This window comes from Phascolarctos cinereus, unplaced genomic scaffold, assembly GCF_003287225.1.
Source record: "Phascolarctos cinereus isolate Bilbo 61053 unplaced genomic scaffold, phaCin_HiC Scaffold_2;HRSCAF=192, whole genome shotgun sequence".
NCBI classification, from domain to species: Eukaryota; Metazoa; Chordata; class Mammalia; order Diprotodontia; family Phascolarctidae; genus Phascolarctos; species Phascolarctos cinereus.
Genome location: NW_027555625.1, coordinates 266636071 through 266658741, shown reverse-complemented (window position 1 = coordinate 266658741; position 22671 = coordinate 266636071). Strand labels below are relative to the sequence as shown.

The 22671-nt window shown below is 43.3% G+C and overlaps 1 protein-coding gene across 3 annotated transcripts in view; it reads right to left on the bottom strand.

The window, feature by feature from the left end:
- The window catches only part of PTGES (prostaglandin E synthase), a 34130-nt gene continuing 11459 nt past the window's right edge, over positions 1 to 22671 (bottom strand). For all 3 annotated transcript variants that reach the window (XM_020973587.2, XM_020973586.2, XM_020973585.2), the window contains exons 2-4: positions 21634 to 21834; positions 17389 to 17471; positions 1 to 1197 (exon numbers count right to left, since the gene is read on the bottom strand). In XM_020973587.2, the coding sequence (XP_020829246.1) occupies positions 948 to 1197; positions 17389 to 17471; positions 21634 to 21810 (510 nt within the window). In that variant the 5' untranslated portion in view covers positions 21811 to 21834 and the 3' untranslated portion in view covers positions 1 to 947. The remainder of the gene's footprint in view (positions 1198 to 17388; positions 17472 to 21633; positions 21835 to 22671) is intronic.

The following is a 22671-nucleotide window of genomic DNA, read 5'->3' as shown; positions in this document are numbered from 1 at the left end:
TCAACTTCTCAAACAATGCAATTTAATAACAACAATAATAAACACTTTCACAGAACAAGAAAAAAGTATGCTTCTGGGGAATGAACTCCCGGAGGGTGTTGTGACATCCGGGTCCTCAGTCTTAGGTCTCTAAACCACAGAAACAAAGCCAGACCAAGGAGTCAGCTTTTATTTACCTTATTTTACAACTTTTTCCCAATTTATATCTGTTGGTTATAACTCTGTCCCCCTTCCCCCTTTCAGAGAGGTTGGATTCCATTACTCATCTCTAGCCTACACCTAACTAGTGGTTCTATCTTATTACTGCTAGAGAGGACAACCTCTTTCCTCCTCTGAAATGATCTCTTGTGGAAAAGGCAGTGCAATAGAAGATTCGAAGCCTACCAAATACTGTAAACCTACGCTGGGGGCACACCAAAACAGATTGTTTCCATGGCCCTAGTCTCATTAAACTTCAGCTATGAAAATATTTAACAAAAAGAGTCATTTCCTTTTTTCCAGGGTCTTAAAACACAAATGAACTCAAACAAGAGAGAGAGAAAAAGAAAGAGGGAGAGAGAGAGAGAGAGAACACAAAAGAGAACAAGAGCAAGAAAGAGATGCATACTGGACAAGTAATTTTTAAAACTGTGCTTTTGGAGCAAACTTGGGAGGATTTTGGATCTGACCATTCCCTTCGCTATGCTGTAGCTGTGATCAGCAACCTTACTAGACTCTGCAGAACTAAAGAAGATCTGCATATCAGGACATACACAGGATGATATAAAGACACAAGCATGCTCACACACATACTCTGGAAGTGGCCAGCCAACCAGGCACTTGGTTCAGTCATGCAGGGAAGCAAAGTGAAAGGAGGGAGATGGACATGGGGATGAGATGGAACCCCTGGAAAACCTGCGTTTGTTGCCTTCCCTCGCTGGAGAGACAGCATCATAGCTAATTGCTGGTTACCAGGTGTCTATGACCTCCCAAAGAATCTGCAGAGCCATGGAAACACAAGGGAACTGAGCTATGGTATAGGCCACTGAGCGGATGGGAGCTCTCAGTTTCACCAGGTAGGCAATGGTGTGAATTATCCTCCCGACAAAGAAGATGAAAAAGTGAAGCCAGGCTATGAAGGGGTCTGGGTCCAGGAAGGAATAGATGGATCCCAAGAACAGAAATGGTAAGATGTTCTCCAGGTCATTCCAATGGGCTCTGGAACAGAAAGAAAACAGTTTGGTCAGCTGCTGATCATAGTTCAATTGCTGGAAGGGGATGCCTCCACACCAACCAAATGTATCCACTCCAAGTCCCTCTTAAACGCTACTCCCAGTTCCCTAATGTGTTCCTAAACACTTCTTATTTGCATAGTCCACAAAAAATAAACATTATGGGCCCTCACCTTCAGGGACGTACAATTTAGTTAAGGGAATAAGATGTGAAAAGTTAAATAATGGGATGGATAACTATAGGGGACTTACCTGAGAATCTGATGATCCTTTCTCCCCTCTGAGGGTAGAAAGCTAGGGGGAGTGATCTATATTTCCAACACGGAATTTTGATTCAATAGGCAGCTAGGTGGCACAGTGAACAGAGCAACTGAACTTGGAGTCAGGAAGACATGAGTTCAAATTCAGCCTCAGTCACTTACTAGCTGTGTGAGCCTGGACAAGTCACTGAACCTTGTCCAGCCTGTTTCCTTATCTGTAAAATGGGGATGATAATAATAGCACCTGCTTTCCAGGGCTGTGGTGAGAAAAAAATGAGATAAAATTTGCAAGACATTTTGCAAATCTTAAAGGTCTATATAAATGCTAGCTAGCTATTAATAAATAACACTGTAGTTCTCAGAACTGATAATATTGACATTCTCACATCTTGACCTATAAGGGGTGTTTCTATACACAAATATAAGGGGGTAGAGATAAACCTGGACAGGCCTATTCCACAGAGAAGAAGAAAAAAACATGGATACTAAATTAATCAGCATTTCTTAAGCTCCTATTGTGTGCCAGATACTGAGCTAGATGCTGGAGATACAAAGACAAAAATAAAATAGGTCTTACCCTTGAGGAGCTTACATTTTATCAGGAGAAAAAACATATTGAGAAAAAATGCATACACAAAAATATATACAAGGTTAAAAATGTTTTACAGGCAGTAGGTCAGCACTAGCAACTTCAGGGGAGATTAGAAAAAGTTTGAAGAGGCTGAGAAGGCAAGAGTTACCCTAGATATGTCCCTTTCAGCTGTGTCAAAGGTCAGATAAATTGTATTATTCTATAACTCCCAGTGACTGTCACCAGAGGTGGCGCTTCTTCGTGAGGCCTGATCTAGGACCCCTGGCGCCCTCTCCTTTCCTAGCACCTGTATATAAAGAACAAATAAATAAATGAGCAGGTTTATCACATACATTTTGCTGTTTCTGGGCTTATAATATTAGAATATTCAGTTTAGCTAAGAGGGGAATCCTGTTCAGACATTTCCCCATCTCATGTCCCCTTGACTGGCCTACTGTGAGCCAACTGGCCCTCAACCATAATAAGACCATCTAAAATACCCTTTTCAGGGCTGCTCATCAACCTTTGGTGTCTATCTGATTCACCCAACTCTCACCAGTGGCTCCAGGAAGCTGCAGCATGTGCAGCAGCCACACCCCAATAAAACCATCTCTGGCAGACGAGCTAACCGAAGCAGAGGGTAAACGGCAGGCCTCAAACCCACTGGTAAGTTAGGGGGATGTCTACCTCAAGCATGTGAAGATTTTACCTGGCAGAATAGGTAGATGAGAACATTGTGCAACTAACTCTGCCTCACTTAAATCCAATTCACATAACAAGCCAAGACATCACCTGATGTCACTGGTCCTCTTCGAAGATAAAGGACAAAGAACAACAACATTCCACAAACACAGCACAATGTTAAAAAATGGGGAAATAAGCACTTCATTTGAAAGAATCAAGGATGTCCCATGGACAAGAACTTAGCTTCCCAACAGAGATCACTGACCTGGGGGACACCTGGCCTTGAAAACCCAAGTAGCCCTATCGACCAGAGACAGGCCAACGAAGCCAGGCGATCCCAACTGAGGACTGGCTAGGGCACTACCAGTGTGGATGTACCAGTGCCCCTCTACTATTCAATGACACATGGACCATAATGGTAGAGCTCTTATTTCTTCTATTGATTGTACAGTGGGGACTGACTAAGGGAGTGCCTGATCCATTTGTTAAATTACAACCCAGTCGATCGCAGCTGGCTTTGTTGAATTAGTTGTAAACACACTTAGGATGTAGAACATGGAGAAACTGCAGAAAAGAGGTTCTTAACCTGGGATCTGTAAATCTGTTTTTTAAATATATGTATTTTAATAACTATTTTAATGTAATTGGTTTCCTTTGTAATCCTATGTATTTTATTGTGTGCATTTAAAAGTATTATTCTGAGGAGTCCATGAGCTTCACCAGACTGCCATAGGGGTTGGGGACACAAAAACGGTCGAGAACCTTTGCCATAAGAAGCCTGGCAACAGTGATCACATGCCTGACTCATTCATAAGCTTAGAATTGAGACTGCAGGTCAGGAAGTCTGAGGATGCTGGCCAGAACCTTGGGCCACAGGCAGTCTTTTTCGTCCCTAACACTCCAGATGACTCGGAGGAGGGAAGAAGCTCATTAAATTAATCAGGGGCTTTCCAGATTGACCATCATTACATTATTCATATGGAAGTGGAAAATGAATAGCTTGTTAAAATTATATATAAATATATATGATATAAAATAAGAGACAGACTATGGAGACACAGCTTGGTGTAACTGCCCTCAGAGTCAGGAAGACTTGGGTTCAAGTTCCATCCATGGCTATGTGGGTCTGGAAAGCTACTTAACCTCTAAAACCCAAGTTACAGAATAGTGGCTGATTTTTCTTGGTAAAGGGGAGATTTCTTCTCTCTTGGGAATTTCCCACACCAAATAAAACACAAATTTGGACAAACATGTTCAGATCCTCCCATCCCCACAAAAAAGAAAGTTCTGCAGAGTTCTCAAGCTAGGGACTGGCTAGGGACTGGAGTTGGGATTTCAATGGTTCCTAGATTAGGAAACTCTCTTTACCCACACAGGCTGGCACTGGCACTGCAATCTAAAGTCTTAGTTGCCTAGAGCACTAAAAAGGGAAGTAACTTGTCCAAGGCTGAAGAGTTAAAATATCCTGGACTTCCATAAAGCTAAACACGAGTTAGGAAATAAGACAGGCTTGTTGCAATGCAGATCAGTAACTGCTCTGCAAAGCAGAGCACTCCAGAACAGCCTACGGTGTGTGCCCACAGCCACAGAGCCAGCCTGTGCCCAGAGGCAGGTTTCTCTGACTTTACTGTGTGCTGCCTCTCACACATCACTTTATCACACTGGCAAAACAATAATCACCAAGTAATTTATAGGCTCCCTGACTCTACTTTTCAATGAAATGCCTTTTATTATAAAGATCAAGAAAGGATGAAAATTTTCCATACCTATACACAAATTAATGATGTGGGGGACAGCCAATTTGCTTCAATCTAATTGGAACTGGTTAACATTTTCCATGAGGCATTTAGCTAACCTTTGATTTCCTTGAGTTCAGTGGTAAAGAGATTCCAGATTATCATAAATTAGTGATTCAAATTAGTGGTTTAAACCCACAGGTTGGAAGTCTGACCAATCTGTATATGCACACAACCAAGAAACATGATCAGAAAAGAAACTGGAGTGTTCATATCACAGAGCAGGAATAAGATATGGCAGATGGGCAGCCAGCTGGTTTGGTATATTTGAGCCTCTAAGGTACTGAGAGGAAGTATCTGGGGGTAAGGGAAGGATTTATGGGGGGAAAACACAGATAAGTTTCACAAATAAGTGCCTGGGCCGAGATCTCTATCAACAGAGAGGAGCAGTTACAAGGAAATCACAGATCCACAAAAAGTGTCCATTAAAGCAAGTAAGAAGCACACTCCAAAAATAGTAAAAGTCCCTTACCCTGCTCCTCCCCACCAATTCTGTAACTCTTGATTCCCCACCCCACTGCCATCACACACACAAATCCACATGCTCCAGAATCTGCTTCCACAGAATTGAATATTTTGAACTGAAAGGAACCATAGAGATAATCTAATTCTTGCCCCTCATCCTTTTTTTTTAAACAGACCAGGAAGCTGAGGCCCAGAAAGGGGAAGGGGGCTTGCCTAAATTTACAAAGCTAGTCAATGGAAGAGACAGGCTTCTCAAAGCAGCACCCTTCCTGCTCCCATTCCAGGGCCCCTTCATCCCTCAAGCTCACCATCATTACCACCACAAGGGCAAGACCTATTCTACCTTATCTAACTGGAATGCTCCAGGGCCCCAGTCACTCTAATTCTTTAAACAAAACCCTGTGACTTCCCCATTCTCAAAATGAGAATTTCCATTCTTTGGCAAGAGTCAATTCATACTTGTCCAACCAGAAAGACTGTTACCCAAACAGGGAAACTGGGAAAAACAAGGAAGGCCTGGTAAATGCAGTTCAGCAACCCAACCCCAGTGAACTTTCTACTTCTGTATAAGGAGACCAATCCTTTTCAATCTTTGCTCCTAGAATTTGTGCCCAAAGGGACAGGCATCTAATTCTATATCTTATAAGGCAGTTGGTTTGCTGCACAGATGTTCTGTGACTGCTGAACAGCGCCTGCAACGATTTAGCTTAACTCAGCCTTCTAATCCCTAGACCAAAGGGCCAGTCAATCAGGCTGGCATTATTTTATTCTCACTACTTTTCAATTTAGATGCAGCTCTTCCCACGACCCTCCTCCAATATGCTTAGAAGGGGAAACATTGTCAACTTCCCCAAACATGATTTCTAATCAGTGCCCCTGTTCAAGACTTGGTGCTGCCCTTAAGGCAAGTCTCTTTTACCCGCCACCCCCAGAAGTGGCCCTTAGAAGAAACTGTGAAGCCTTTAGGGAGACCCTCCACAGTCACTCAATGCTCCTTCTTAAACATGTTATCTACCCACTGTTAACAGAGCCAAGATTTCTGTACAGTCCAAGGAATCCTGATTTTTATGTCACCCTTGTCAGGAATATTTGCATTTTAAAAAGAGAAAGTTGGAAGGAGCTGATGCTTAACATCAAGGAATGTCTCTCTACTGCCTGGACTTCAGGGTGGTGGAGGTGGAGATCTTAGAGGATGAAGAAGGGGGGTCCCCTGCCCAACATCTGATCAGGTAGGTCATACTCAGATAGATCCTGATTTTAGGATCACCATTTATACAAATCTGCCCTGGGAGGAGTAGTGCCAAAAGTGCCTAGCTTCAATACAAAGAGTACTGGAGGCCCTGAGTTCAAATCCCAACTGACATTTATTATATGTGTGATCACCCCTGGGCAAGTCACTTAATCCCCTGGGCCTATTTCCTCAACTATACAAAAAGGTAAGGTTGGATTAGAAGCCCTTGGAAGTCCCTTCCTACTCTAAATTTATGGTCCTACAATCTCCAAATTTACTGTAGTATAATCTGAGCAAAAGTCCCTTTCCTTCTTTCATCCTGTTTCTTCATCCACAAAATGGGAATAATGGTGCCTACCTTCACAGAGTTGCGAGGAAAGCACTTTGTGAACCTTGCACTGCTATTATAATTAACAATCAAAATGCCTTAGCAAGATGCCAACTTTATAGCTTCCTGAATAGGTCACAGGGAAATAAAATCAGTAGTGGCAAGTGCTTAGAGATCTCTAGCATCAATCATCTGTTTGCTTTAGTGGAAAAGACACCCTGGGCTTGAATTCTAGTTCTACCACTCCAGTACCTGAGTGACCTCCCCTCTCCAGGTCTCATTTTTCTTTTCTGTAAGGAATAAGAGGATGGGCCTCAAAGGCCCACTCCAGTTCTAAAATCCAGTGATCAATATTACCATAGACAATAGTCCTCAGGCTAGCAAGAAAGCTTGCCTCACACATCTGGCTCCTACTGCTGCTGACACTGGGCTGGTGGCTGACAGGAGACATCTGTGCACTGTTATCCAGCTGTTCTTTCTCAGGGTTTGTCTAAGTGTAAGCTTTTGCTGGGCATACACAAAGGGTCTCTGTGGAAACCCCATCAACTACTTCCTGTCTTGGGTAAACAGCTACAATCTCCAACAAGATTCTCATCAACAACCCTGGAAACTGGGGAGTAGACATCAGGTCCAAAGAGACCTTTCTCTTCTTTCTATACCCATCCCCAAATGAGAATACAGCACTTCATTTCTGTGAAAGTATTACACATGACTGATTCACTATCCCACTCACCACAGCAGTTTACCCCTCCTCAGGCCTCATGCTTCAAGGAAAAAACTGAGGCCATTCCCAGAGGAGCTAGCTCCTCTTCCTTCTCATCTCATGGCATTCAGATGTCTTCCCTCACTCGAGTACATGCACCCCTGCTCCCATTTCACCCCACTTTCTCCAGCAGATGGCCCTCTCCATTATCTTACTCTCTAACAGTCAATCTCTATCTATTTAGTTGGCTGCTTCCATGCTTCCTATAAACACACCCACGGTTCTCCCCTCACTTGATCCAGACATCCCTACTAGCAATCTTCTACATCTCCCTTCCCCTTCATGCCTAAGTTCCTTGAGAAAGCTATCTACAGTCAGTGCTTCCACTTCCTCCCCTGTCTCTCTAGGACCCTAAACTCTTCAACCTGAATTCCAGCCCATCATTAAAATGAAACTGCTTTCATCAAAGTTGTCCCTCTCTCTTACTTGCCAAATCTAACTGCTTCTTCTCAATCCTCATCCTTCTGGACTCTTTGGATATATACCCCTCTTTTCTTCTGGATACTCTCTATTCTCTAGGTTTTTGTGACAGTGCTCTCCCCCGGTTCTCTTCCTTCCTGACTGCTCCTCCAGTCTCCTTTGTGCTGGATCTTCATCCAGGTCACACCCATGAACTGCGGGGTATCCCCAAAGGCTCTGCCCTGGGCCACCTTCTCTTTAACCTCTACACTATTTTGTCTGGTGATCTCATCAGCTCTCATGGGTTCAACTGTCACCTCCATGCAAATGATTCCCTGATCAATTTCACCAAGCCAACCTTAATCTTTTTCTTGAACTCCACACTACCAACTACGGACATCTCTACCTAGATGTTGTCTCAAACTTACTATGTCCCAAACAAAGCTCTTTATCTTTCCCTTCAAACCCTCTCCTCTTCTAAACTGTCCTGTTACTGTCTAAGGTACCACCATCCTCCCAGTCATCCAGACTCACAACTTCAGTTGTCATCCTCCACCCCTCATTTGTACTCATCCTACAGACCCACTATGTGGCCAAGTCTTGCCATTTCTACCTTCCCAACATCTCTTTACTCACACAGGCACTACTCTGGCCTAAGCCCTCATCACCTCATGCCTGGACTGCTACAGCAGCCTACTTGTTGGTCTCCTTGCCAGTCCAGTCTATCCCTCCATTCTGCTGCCAAAGTGACCTTGTCACTTCCTATACAATCGATGTTAATGGCTCCTACATGATCAAATATAAGATTCTATTTGGCTTTTAAAGCTCTTCACAACCTGGCCTCTTCCTACCTTTCCAGTCTCTTACACTTTCCTCCCTTCCTCACCCTCTATGATCCAGGGACACTGGCCTCCTGGCTATTCCTTGCACATGACCCTGCCACCACTCAACTCTGGGCCTGTTTATTGGCCATATCTCATGCCAAGAGTGTTTTCCTTCCTCATTTCTACTTCCTGGCTTCTTTCAAGACAGCTCAAAACCCATCTCTGCCAGAGTCCTTCCCCAATCTCACCCCCGTTTCCCCCTAAGATCATTTCTCATTTACAGTGTATACATATCGTACACGTAGAATTGTCCATATGTTGTCTTCCCCATCAATATGTGAGGTCCTTGAGGGCAGAGCCTTTCTTTGTATCCCCAGACCTTAGCAGAGTGTCTGGTACACAATAAATGCTTAATACATGCTTGCTGATTGATTCTAGCAGGCTCCTGACAAGTCTTCCTGCCTCCAATCTCTCCTCTCCTCTCCTCACCCATCTTCCACATAACTGATCCTGAGCAATACTCTTTCTAACAGAACCTATGATCATACTACTCCTTAAATTAGACACCTTCAGTGGCTCCCTAGCAAACAAAAAAGAAACTCCTGACATTGACATATTATAATAATAATTTATATGGTTCTTTCTGAAAAACATTGTAAAAATATCACATCATTTTATCCTCACAACTACTCTGGGAGGTACGTGCTCTTATCTCCATTTTACAGTTAAGGAAACTGAAGCAGACAGAGGTTAAGTGGCTTGCCCAGGATCACATAGCTAGTAAGCGTCTGAGGGAGAATTTTAATTTTAAGTAGTCCTCCTGACGCCAGGTCTAGTGCTCTGTCCACTGCACCAGCTAGCTGCATTCAAAGCCTTTCACAAGGTGGCTCCAATCTGCCTGGGCAGCTTTACCCCATGATACTGCTTCCATGTATTGCGCTTTCCTATCAACATGCACTCTTCTCCCCCTCATTATTGCCCAGCCTTCTTCCATCTCCATGCTTTTGCTCATACCACTTCCCTCCACCCACCCCCTTGCCTGTAATGGACTTCTCTCCAGGGCCAACTCCAGTGCTCTCTTCTATGAAGCCTTCCCCAAGCTCACTGGATAAAATCAATCTTTTCCTTTTTAAATTTTTCATAGCAATTTGCCTGGACCCCTCACCCCCTTCACCTCGCTCTCTTATAGCACACTTATTTCTATATTTGTCTTTCCCCCATCATCCAACTATAAGTTTATCAAGAGCAGAGCATGTTACATCTATCTCTGTAAGCTCCTAGCCCTAAGCCTTGACTACAGTAGATGTTAAATAAAAGGTAACATTTCTATCATGCAGGCATGGTGGTTTGCGCCTATAATCCCTGCTCCTGGGAAGGGAGAGGTAGAGGGTAATGGACTGATTGAGTTCAGTAGTTCTGAATGCTGATTGGGTGTCCTCACTTAGTATGACACCGATATGGTGAGCCCCCAGGAGCAAGGGGGCAAGGCTGCCTATAGAACGGCAAACTGGATCATATTGAAAACAGAACAGGTCAAAGCTTCCACGCTGATGAGTACTGGCATTGGACCCACAAATGGCTGCTATACCTCTAGCCCAGGCAAAATTGGGAGACCTTGGTTCAAAAAATTAAAAAAAAAAAAGGCTTGCAAAACACTTTACGTATATTATCTCATTTGATCTTCATAGCAATCTTGTAAGGTAGCCTCTATTATTACTGTCCCCATTTTACAGATGGGAGACCCTAAAGCTAGAAGAGGTTAATAATGACTTTCCCAGTAACACAAAGCTACTACATGTCAGAAGCTGGATTCAAATTTTCTGACTACAAGGCCAGTGTTCTTTCCCTACATTACCTGGCTTGATAAACTGAAGCTAAATAACCAGTAGAGGTATCCTGCCTCAATCCCATGACACAGGATTCTATTTTTGATAGAAACGTCAATCGGGCAGGTCAGTCAGCGGAAAAGCACAGCCACCCCAAGGTTCCCTGAGAAAATCACAGCATCTCAGAGTTAGGACGGAACCTCAAGAGGTCATGTAGTCCAAAATGTATCCCAAAAGCAATTCCCTCTATAACATCCCCATCAAGCATTTATCCAGTCCCCACTTGAAGAACCTGAGGCAGAGACTTGCCTCCCATAGGTTTTTTTAGACTAGAAAACCTCCCAGACTTCACTGACTCACATTCTTTGTTCTATACAACTTGCCCACCTCTCTGGGATTCCATCTACAAAAAGCAAACAAACCTCTCCCTCTCATCCAAGAAAAGAGCCTTACCAGGACTTTCCCAGCCCGGAATTAACTTCTCAGTTAGACACACTTCAGGAAGAAATACGGTTTCTGTTAAGGCACAGTGCTGCATGGTCTCTGAGATCCCTTCAAGCTCTGAGATTTGATGAACCCATGACTCTCAGCAGCTTCATTACCTCTGAAGAAGTCTATATTAATGCATTCAGAAAAGTACAGCTCTGCTTTGCTTTACACAAGCTTGACAGAGTAAAGTAGACATTGATACAGGAGACAGAGAAGAAATCATTATCAACTTTACCAAAGCATTCTTCACTTTAAGGAAGGATTCATGACCAGTTTCTCTACCGTATTTTAAATGATTTGATTTAGGGGGAAAAAAACCTATTTGCAAACAAAATAAAATGAAAAGAGAATATCAAGAATCAAACCAACAGTTGTGTTGATGTCCAGAGAGCATGTGGATTGAGCAGGAAGAGGTAGAGGGTCCTAGAGCCAGTCCTAAAAACAGGTACTCTGAGTTCAATGCACTCTTTTAGGAGAGAGCCAAAGGTCTAGGATAGAGGAGTGGGCGGTGAGGAGAAGGTGCTGAAGTTGACTGAGATTTCATTATTAAAAATAATAGAGCGGGGGGACTAGGGAAGCATAATGGGGGGGAGGAGAACCAAAAGATCACAAGAAAAAATTGATTTAGCCTGCCTCTGGACATAGTGTGTAGATACACTGCTGACCAGCTCACAGAAAGATGCAATTGCCCCACTCAAAAATCAACTTCAGAAGATGAGAGATTTGTCTTCAGACATCTCTATCTTCCTTAAGTCATTTACTGGAGCTCAGTTAGCCATCTATTGTTAAATCTTAATTCACTTTACATAGTGTTTTACATGTGTTTTCTCCTTAAAATGATGCAGGTACTATTATTATCCCCATTTTACAAATTATGAAACTGAGAACCCAAAGTAGTTAAGTAACTTCCCTGGAGCCACCTGACTGAAAAACATCTTGGACAGGATTTGAGCCAAGGTCTTCCTGACTCCCGAGCCCAGGGCTCTTCCCCCCTGTATCTCACTGCCTTTCTGGTTCACAACCTTTTGTAGTAAAGGCCAGAGATATAGTACCACATTAGAGCTGGCAAAACCCCTTAGAGCAAGGTTCGGCAAACCACAGCCCATGGGCCAAATCTGGCCAATATAAAAACCATTCTTAGCTTGCAAGCCATATGAAAAGAGACAGCAAGCCATATTTGCTCCACAAGCCATAGTTTGCCAACCCCTGGACCTTTGAGGAAGGAGCCGCCTAGTGTAGTTCCTTCATTTCACTGATGAGGAAACTGAAGCAGACCACCCAAGAATCTATATGCTACTTGCTATGTAGAGTGGGTTTCCCTTTCGCTTTCCTGAAACTCAGACTTCAAGGATGGTTCCCCTAGGTCCTACTATTGGGGGATTCACCTTACTTCATGTTTACTCATTCAAAATTCAGGGGATCACATATCTAGAGCTGGAAGGGCCCTCAACAGTCATCCCATCCAACATAAGGCCCAGAAAGATTAGGTGACTTTCCCAAGGTTGCCCAAGTATGAGCAAGAGGAAAGAGAGAGCTAAGTCAACCCAAGTCTTTCTCCCCAGAGGACTCTCTCAGCCTGAGAACTCCCAGCATTCTGACATAATACTAGCCATAGGAGGATGTTCTCCCCAAGAATGAGAGTTCTAAATAAAGACTCTCTAAGCAATGACCAGGGCTAAGTGCAGTATTCCCATTCCTCACAACTGTACACATAAATAGGGCCATGTAGTCCAGGTCACTAAAAGGCAACATGGTACAGCAGAAAGAACACTGTATTTGGAGTCAAGAGTACCCCAGTTCAAATCCTGACTCTGCCTGTGTGATCTCTGGTAAGTCCTTAATCTTTCTGGGCTTTAATTTAATCACTGGTAAAATGAAAAGTGTTGGCTCAGAGAACAGATAATAAACCATACCTCCCTCCCCTCACAAGAGAGATGGGACGCTACAAGGGCAGCACGCTGCAGACACTGTTAGTCAAATCATATATGACTGCAATTACTGTTTTTCTGTTACAAGAGAAGGTTTAGTTGAAGGTAGAGGAGCATGGGAGGCATATGTGTAAAATCAAAATGCATTAATAAACTCTTTTCAAGACGGAGTTGGACTACATCAGAGCTTCTTAAACTTTTTCCACTCACAACCCCTTCAGCACTTCCTTAAACTGTGGGTCGTGACCCCAGATGGGGTCACGACCCACAGTTTAAAAGGTGCTGAACTAGATGACCTCTAAAGGTCCCTCTTCCTTCTATAACTAGGATCCTATAAAAATGGTTCCAAATAAAGCCACTAAGGACATTCTCCACGATGGAGGTGAGGGAGCAAAGTGCAAACACAAGGAGCCTGTTCTAAGGAGACTCACATTTTCAGAATCTAATCTGAGAAGAAAAAACAAAAAATACATTCAGCCAACAGAGGTACAGACTAACGTGTGTCATTCATAATAATGACCACTTCAAGGCAAGAGTCATCCAAAACAAATTCACTCCAGACCAGACTTGCTCCCCAGCCAGCTTCCCTATACTGCAATATCCTGCCTCTTGCTGAGCTATTGCGACATCAGCCTGAATTTTACTATGTCATTACAGCCGTTTGGAAATTCGATAGCTGTCTTTCAGAAGTGGCGCCTTCCCCCCAGGCCCTGTCCCCACTGGGAGAGCAGCTGCTAGGAGTCACGTCCAGGCAATCCAGGAGGCAGGCTGTTTTCCTCCCACTGCCTCTACAATTTTCATGACTTTCACTTTAAGGTAACCCTATCTCAGCTCAGTTTTGTAGCTGGTAAAAAACAGAGTAAAACCTCATTAATTTAGGTGTTCTCAAAATGTGGCCCAAGGATCCAAGAGGGATGCTCAGGACCCTTTTAGGGGGTCCACAATGTCAAAACTATTTTCATCATAATACTAAGATGTTTTACTTTCTAATACTGTAAATGTCAATGGGGCATCTACATGGTATAGCGGATAGAGTGCCAGGCCTGGAGTCAGGAAAATGAGTCTTCCTGAATTAAAATCTGGCCTCAGATACTAGCTATGTGACGTTGGGCAAGTCACTTAACCCTGCTAGCTTCAGTTTCTTCATCTGTAAAACGAGCTGGAGAAGGAAAAGGCAAACCACTCCAGTGTCTTCACCAAGAAAACCTCAAAATAAGGTCATGAAGAGTCAGACGTGACTGAAAAACACCTGAACAACCAGCCAAATATCAAGATACAAACAAGAATGGGCTGATAAATATTTAACCATCAGCATTCCAAGAAAAAAGTACACAGTGAGACATACTTTTATGTTTCATCTGTATTATTAATATTTTCTCCATCAATTTCTTAAGTCTAAACAATCAACAGAACAATAAACCAAGCCCTGATTTGTAGCTTTTGTTGATTTTCAAGAAGTAAATACTCACTAAAAATGTAACAACTGGCTCATCCAGGTGCAGTTGGCTGTGTTATATCCCTGGGTATAACCCACATATGAGGGTCCTCAATAATTTAAAAATGTAAAGGGATTCTGAGACCAAAAGGTCTGAGAATTGCTGGTGTAGAGAAAAGGGAAGTTGGGTTCCACTGATACCCCAAACAATGAAAAATACAAATAGGAAGATATTTATAAATTTCCTGCCAACTAATAAATTTCAAGTAACTAATTCAGCACCTACCCCAGTGCCTTCAATGCTTGATAAACTGGACTATGAAAATATATTACTTTGAAGGCTTTTCAATGGGTTGGTAATGGGGAAGGGGTGTAGATATTCCTTCCCACAGTACAGGTTCTAACTCATCCATGCCGTGTTCATTTCCTACCACAAACGCTCTTGCAAGTGGTCCATCTGCTGTGCTGGGAGCCTTTCTCAAAACCTTTTGACATTACATGAATAATAATAGCAGCCAGCACGTATATAGCACCTTAAGGTTTGCTTTATACATGCTTACTCATTTCATAGATGGATGTGATGGAACCCATGGGCTGTCCACTGATCATCTCTCACCTGAGTTTCCTCATCTGTAAAGTGAGGAAATTGGACCAGCTGGCCTCCCCAGTCCCTTCCAGCTCTGGATCGATGCCTTAGGCTCTGCGACCCTCCCCCCTCCTTTCTGTCATTCTTGATGCTGCTTCTTCCCCACAACTGCTCCTCAGTCACATTTCAGAGCCCACCTCTCTTTAGGATGACCTACAGTTTTCACTCTTCAGAGATGAGGTCACTCTGTGCCCCATATCAGGCAGCATCAGCAGAGGGATAGTCATGTTTTAAAAATTGGCCTTTTGTTTCAGGGAGAAGCTTGGGACAGCACAATTTCCTGCAGCCTATTTAACCTGCTATTTGCTCCTGGGCCCAACTTATTGCCCTGCACAGTGTCCTTCCAAGATACAGGTACTAATGGGCCAGATCTATGGATCACCTGTCAAACTACATGTTGTAGTCTGGATGATACGTATTCTTTATCCACTGGGGTTTTCCTGTGTGGATAGGAACTGAACTCTTAGGCATGATTATGGGTTTCGTTTAAAAGACTCTGTAATGTTCTAGGGCTTGATGCAATCAACTCCGAGTCATCTGCAAACATAACAACTATGGCAGTGATGTCAAACTCCAATAGAAATGGGTATGTGGAAATCTGTAATTTGGACTTTGTCCTGGCCATCCTCCAACATGGTGGCAATCATGCTTAGACTCCAAGGACCTCTGATTTCATCAAAGTGGGTGCTCTCCCCACCAAAGCAGATCACAACAGCAGACAGGGATGTGGGTTTTTTTGAGTTTCTATAGCTGAAAAGTTCACTAACCTGTGGCCAACTGTCTGGCGATGAGCTTCTTTCAAGTGAGCTAAACTGGTCTTCCTAAGACTTCTTCCATTATGACTAATAGAAAACTTACTAACAATGCCTATTCCAAAGCTCTAAGGTTTTACAAGATGCTTTCCTTATGTTAACTTTAAGATATGGAGAGCAAAAACAAAACAAAAGGTAGGTAGTGCATTATCCCAGTTCTGAAAATGAGGAAACTAAGGTCCAGAGAAAAAGCTATTTGTCTAAGGATACAAAGCTATGATCACAGGCTCCTAAAGCTGAAAGGGACCTAAGATGTCAGCTAGTCCAACTCCCCTCATTTTACAGATGAGAAAACTGAGGCCCAGGGAGGCTGAGTGCCTGAGGGTAATTATACAAGAGCAAGGGGTAGAGCTAGAATATGAACCCAGGTCCCCCTTGCACTGACTCCCATGATAAACTAGTTAAGTGTCAGAGCAAGGCCTCTAACCCAGACCCTCTGACTCCAAATCTAATGCTCTTTTCAACTACATCTAGCAATACCCCATTCATCCATTTGTGCCCTTCTCTATACTTTCCTCCTGTTCCCAAATCCCTGTCCACAAGAAATGCAAGCATCCATCCCTATTAGTCCATCCCATAAGTTTGTCTACACATTCAAGAGAAGGGTAACATAATTATGCGTAGTGGTTTTTCTCCTTTTTTTCACCTCCTTCTGAAGTAGTTTTTCTCCTTTTGCTATGCCACATGAACACCTTCCAAATATGTGTATATACAGATAAGGTCTTAGCATTCAGCCCCATTTCCCAGGCTGTTATTTTCAGGCCATCTAAAAAGGCAGTGTTTAAACATAGTGGTAGCGGGTACTCTGCCTCCCTCTCCCCAGCCTTCCCTAGCTGCAGTCCAAGTTTTCTCACCTATAGGGTATCTTTACTGCTCCCAAAAACCAAAATACAAATGCTTTCATTCTTTCCCGGCTGAAAGGCCAAGCTACTGAGTAACAGCTCCATCAGCCCTGGCCTAATATTTAACTACTCTAGTCTCTGCAGGTTGATGAGATTTACTCCTTGGGCTATAAATTCTTATAATCTCTGAAAAACGAATGTCTCTATTCCATACTCTGCAATAACTTGCTAAGCTGTGGTGAAGATGCCAAGGACTCTGGTAATTCCTCATTATTTGGGCTCCAGCCTTTCAAGAGCATAGTGTGGCACTGGTGGGAAGTGTGGGACTTGAAGTCAAAGACCTGGGTAGAAGTTTTGGCTCCACTGAATGGCTATGGTCAAGTCACTTAACCTTCAGAGAGGTGGAGGAGAAGGAAGAAAAGGGTGAGGGGGAAATAAAGGAAGAGGAGGAGGAGCAGGAGGGAATACTTTCCAGGCATGAGGGATAGGCTTATGGTAAATGAAATTACCAAGTGAGGAAATAACATAAGTAAAGAGAGCTTTGTAATTAGTGCAAACTACTCCTGCTTTCTAGTCTGAGGTGACACATCCATTCATTTGTTTAGGGCACAGAAGGGTTTTGTCCCGTCCCAAACCATCCTATGTCTACTACCCACCCATCCACAATTATCCCTGCTCTACATTGTTTTCACCAACTCCACCCTCTTGGCCCTAGCTCAGAAACTGGCAGAAGGGAAGGAGAATGTCTAAGACATCACCCATCTCTCCACAACCCACCAGCCATCTCTCCAAAATAGCATTAAGCACCCTAACACATAGGATGGGAAGAAGTGAGAGGCTGAACTAGGAACACACAGGGACAGATGGCAGATACTTGCCTGCGACATCGCTCCACATCTGGGTCCATCCGGCAATACTGGAGGCCTCCATGCTTCAAGGCATCTTCTGGATTGGCAAAAGCCTAAAAGATATTCATGGAGAATTACTACCGTATGGGAAATAAGTCAGGCCTAAGGATGTTTCATCACAGGAATTTCCATTTAAGGAGGCCAATCATCTCTTCATTTCTTATCAGGCTGCGATTTAGACTCCTCTATAATGCCCCAGAAAAGGCATGCTAGGGGGGTCGTGGACAAAGTGCTGAGCCTGCTGTCAGCAACACCCGAGTTCAAATCTAACCTTAGACAGTTACTAGCTGTGTCACCCTGGGCGAGTCATTCTGTTGGTCTCAGTTTCCTCAACTGTAAAATGGGATAATAATACCAACTTCTAGGTAGAAATGTTTCTGAGGATCAAATGAGATAATTGTAAAACACTTAGCACGGTGCCTGGCACACAGTACTAGAGAGAGCTTTGATAAATGTTTGTTCTTTTCCTCCCTCCCACACTTTCTTTATCCAAGGAGATCACTTCAGCCCTTGAATTCACACCTCAGTCACTGAGGCCCCTCCCCACACCTCCATTTAAGAAAAATGCCAGGGCAGCTAGGTGGCGCAGTGGATAGAGCACCGACCCTGAAGTCAGGAGGACCTGAGTTCAAATCTGGTCTCAGACCAGATACTTGACACTAGCTGTGTGACCCTGGGCAAGTCACTTAACCCCAAATGCTTTGCCCCCCCCAAAAAAGTGCCCAGGCCAGCGATCTAGACTCCTTTATCACGCCCCTGTCCACACACCCACCCCTCACTTCATCTTCCTTTTATATAGCATTCCCCATTCAAAATGTTAGCTCCTTGAGGGCAGGCATTGTCTTTCTTTTACTTACATTTGTATTCTCAGCATTTTTCACAAATTTTACGAAGTAATAGCTTAATAAATGCTTGTTGACTGACTCAATTAGGTTCACATGGTGCCCCCAAGACTACTCTCACCCTGTTTCTGCTTTTCTGTTAGAATGTAAGGGCCTTATATGTAGGTTTTATTTGTCTGTCTTTTGTACCCCTACCATCTGACACGATGCCTGGCACAGAGTAGGCACTGGGCAATAATAACAGCTAGCTTTTACAAAGTGCTTTAAGGTTTGGCAATGTACTTTACAAAGTTATGTCCTTAGGCATTCAAAACCACCCTGAGAGGTAGGTACTATTATTATTCCCATTTTACAGATGAAGACACTAAGGCTGGGAGAAATGAAGCAACTTGCCCAGATAATAAGTAGTTAAAACAGGATCTGAACTCAAGTCTTCGTGAATCCAAGTCCAGGATTCTCTCCACTAGCTGTCTAAATAAGTAGCTTGACAAATTCTTGCTGATTGATACTAGGAGTTGAGCAAAAAGCAATGTCGTCCTTGCCATCAGAAGTAGGATAAGAACATTTAGAAAATTAAATGTTTTCAGCTGTAGAAGACTAGGTGGTACACGGGGAAAGGGTGAATTTAGAATCTAGGTCTGGGTTCAAATCCCAGTTCTGCCACTGATCACCTGTATGAACTTGGACAAGTTACTCCATCTCTCTAGGCCTGTTAGCTCATCTACAAAATGAAGGGGTTGTAGTAGATGGCCTCTGAAATGCCTTTCAGCTCCAGGATCTCTGATCCTGGAATCCAGAGGCCAGGATCTCCAGTGGATCATTGCCAGTTTTCATATCTAGCTGATTTTGCAAAAATAACATTTCACGCTTCCCATTATACACAGGGAGGGAAGGAGCTTGGAATTTATGGTATTTGTCCCAAGTTATCTAATAAGTTCATCAGAACTGGGATCAGCACAAGAGATTCTTATCTGTTAACTTCAAACCAAGCTAGGCCCAATCTCTGGGATACCATTTTTAGCCAGAAGAGCTGCAACATGCTTCTTGAAGCATGGAATTATCCTAACCCTTCATTCATTTATTCAAAAAATATTTACTGACTGCCTGTCATGCCTTGTTTACAGTTCGCTAGTATATTCCTACTATCCTTAAATATCAATGCACTGATCATAATGTTGTGCAACATACTCTCCTAGACAGAATGGATTCCAAAGATGTTTAAGACACTGTCCCTGACCTCCTGGAGCTTAGAGGCTAGTCGGAGAGGTAAACTTCAACCCCAAACAAATAACACCCAGATAAATGAGTGGCACAAAAACAAAGTTTATGGTATCACAAACTTAGAGCTCAAAGGAACCTTAGGGGTCATCCAGTCTGACCCCTTCATTTATCAGAGGAGGAAACTGAGGCCTCAAGGTGTTGAAGGACTAGCCTGAGGTCACAAAGGAAGTTAAGGAATGAAGCCAAGATGTGAAATCAGGCTCTCAGTCTCCAAGCCCTTCCCTCTTTCCATTACACCAGGCAGGGAGATTTGGGGGAGGGGGGGGCCTAAAGACTCCAGCCAGAAGCAACGTGCTTATTTCTGTATTTAAGCTATTCCCAGTGAAACCTCTTACTTCCTTTTACCCCATCTCACCTAGAACTGCACTGCCTCTAGGAGGGTGACCAGACTATGGCTTAATAGATGCACAAGCTACTCTGTGCCTGGGTATGAAATGCAAAGAACTAAAGAAATAACCAAACAAGGCACGAAGAAGCAAGGTCAGTCTAATCTGAGGAATTCCCCTCCCCAACAATGCCTTCACACAGGAATAATTATTCTTGAATGGGGCAATGACTACTGGCTTTAGTAACTTAACAAACAAGCCCTGGTGTAAAGCACGGGCACTCCTCTTACTTGTTCCCATGTCTTTAGAACTGTAGTTAGTGACAACACAATGGCTTACATGCATTCCACATTCCTAAAAGTACCACCCATGTGATTTTGGGCAAATGACTTTAATTTCTCTGGGTCTCAGTTTCCTCATATTGAAAATGAGGGCTTTGGATTAGATGAGCTCTAGAGTCTCTTCCAGCAATAAATCTACAATCCCACCCATTTCTGTGTCTCAGGAAGTCATGTTTCCTTTAAGCTTCCAGTGATGCTCAATGGATTGCTTCTCTTCCTTTCCCCTCCCAGCTTCTGAACAAGATTTAGGCTCTATGCTGAAACTTTACTTGCTTCTGAAATGCAACCACCATCCTATGATGTAGGAAAGAACCATAATAAATAACACTTATAAAGTGCTTAACAAATGTTTGCTAAATTAACTAAAAAAGCATAATTTACATTGGTTGTCTCACCTGATGAAGTACATGGTACAGATATTATCATTCCCATTTTACAGATGAAGAAACAGAGAAGTCAAATGATTTGCCTGAGGTCACACAGCTCATAAGTGGTAGGATTCCTTGGGACTTAAACCCAGATCTTTTTACTCTAAACCCAATGCCCAGAAGGGCAGAAGATAGAAACAGGAATGATTAATTAGAACTGTATCAACAGAGAGATCATATGGAAAAATTTGAATTGGGTGAAAACTCCAGGTGGACCTTTGGAACTGCAGTCCTCTGCAGCAGGCATTCTCTTGCAATTCTATATAATATAAAACAGGTCCATCCTGCTGGCTTATACGCTTACTTGTCTGATCACCATCCAGTTAAAAATGCATTCCCATCTTGAACAGTTTTTACTTCTTATTTCTCTACTTTCATTCTCTCTGTATTTTCCCCCAATCGTTAAGAGACTAAAACATGTCGGGTGAAAATTCTTCCACATAAACTGTGCCAGAACTTGAATCCTCTTGATTATTTCCAGCTAAAACCCTGGCTCAGAAGATTCTGATGGCCCTGGAGAATAATCAGCCTGGGGTTTGGGGAATTTCCATTTAATGATCCCCATGTCCCTGTTTAGCCAAATCTACTCCACCCCCAAAATACAGTTTCCCTGTGAAAGATACAAGGCTCCAAAGCTATCAGATTGTACTATTCCGGAACTTCAGGTTTAAAAGAAGCCTGATTTTCTTTCCAAGAAGCGATTAACACACAATACCCTTCCAGAGAACATGTCATGTCAAATGAGAAAAATGTTCTTTACATGCAAAAGATGAAATAACCAGACCCTTCTGAAACAGACTGGGGAGGTGGGGAGAACTGAGGGAAAGAGAAACCCAAGAAAACAATAAGAAAATATTTAGCATCTAACTCACTTCTAAGTCTCCACCAGATATAAACATATACTGGGTTTTATTTACCAACTCTAACTATTTGCAGAGATAACAGAATAAAACCATAAGTTGAAAGGGAGAAGGGCTCAGAGGGACTGAAAACTTACTTTCTTCCGAAGCCTCACTTGCCCGGTGATAACTGCCAGCAAATACATCTTTATGACTAGCACGGTGCTGTAGAGAAGGAAGTTTGCAAAGACTTCGTTGTCCATCATCCTGCTAGCGGGAGCCGGAGCTCGGTCCCCTTCGGACGCCTGGCCAAGTGGAGGGTTCCTTGGATGCATGTGTTCAAGTGAGCAGGGCAGAGACTAGGAGAGAGGAAAGGAAGGGGGAAGAAGGCGGAGAAAGGAAAGGGGGGGAAATGGGTTTATGAAAATCCTTTAGTCTATAATCAACACAGAGACACCCACACAGAGGCACAGAACCTTAAGGTGACAGATTCTCATTTTCTTAGCCTCTCCTGCCCAAAATCTCTCAGCCCTGCTCACTTAGCAGGATATGTCCTCTCTGCTCCCAAGTATTTTAGAAGATGCTGAGGGCTTCTTTGTAACACTGAAACCTCTAAGTTGGAGGTTAGTTGAGGAGCATGCCAAGGATTTATCCTTGCAAGAAATGCCACCCTCCCTAATTTGGGGGACAGAAAGCTGCCCCAGCAAGGTCCCAGACCTTCAAACAATTTTATATTCCCCCACCTCTACCACAAACCAACTTCCATATACTTAGCTTTCTATTTTCTCAGCAGAATCAACTTACCTGCTCTGGAAAATGATAGGCCACTAATTCTTAAAACAGAATGCCTCCCTAGAATATCTCTGACCAAACCGAGGACTTTAGAGACTATTAGTGAAGGGTCCTGGGACCTCTCAGACACCCTCACGGGCCATGGCTTGGCAGTCTTTCCTACTAGTTCCTGAGCTCTAAAAGAAGGGATGCAGGGGAGTTCCCTAAAATGCCTCCTTTCCTTCCCCTCAAGGTACAGCTTTAACAGAAAATGATTTGAGGAAGTAAGGGTGATCCAACCATCACCTAGAAAAGACATTGCAACAAAAGGGGGTAGGGTAGGGGAGGTAAGAGTGGGCGTTAGGGCTCACTGTCCTGTCTTGTTCTGTTTCCTGTGCTAGACTCTGAACTCCTTGAGGGCAAGG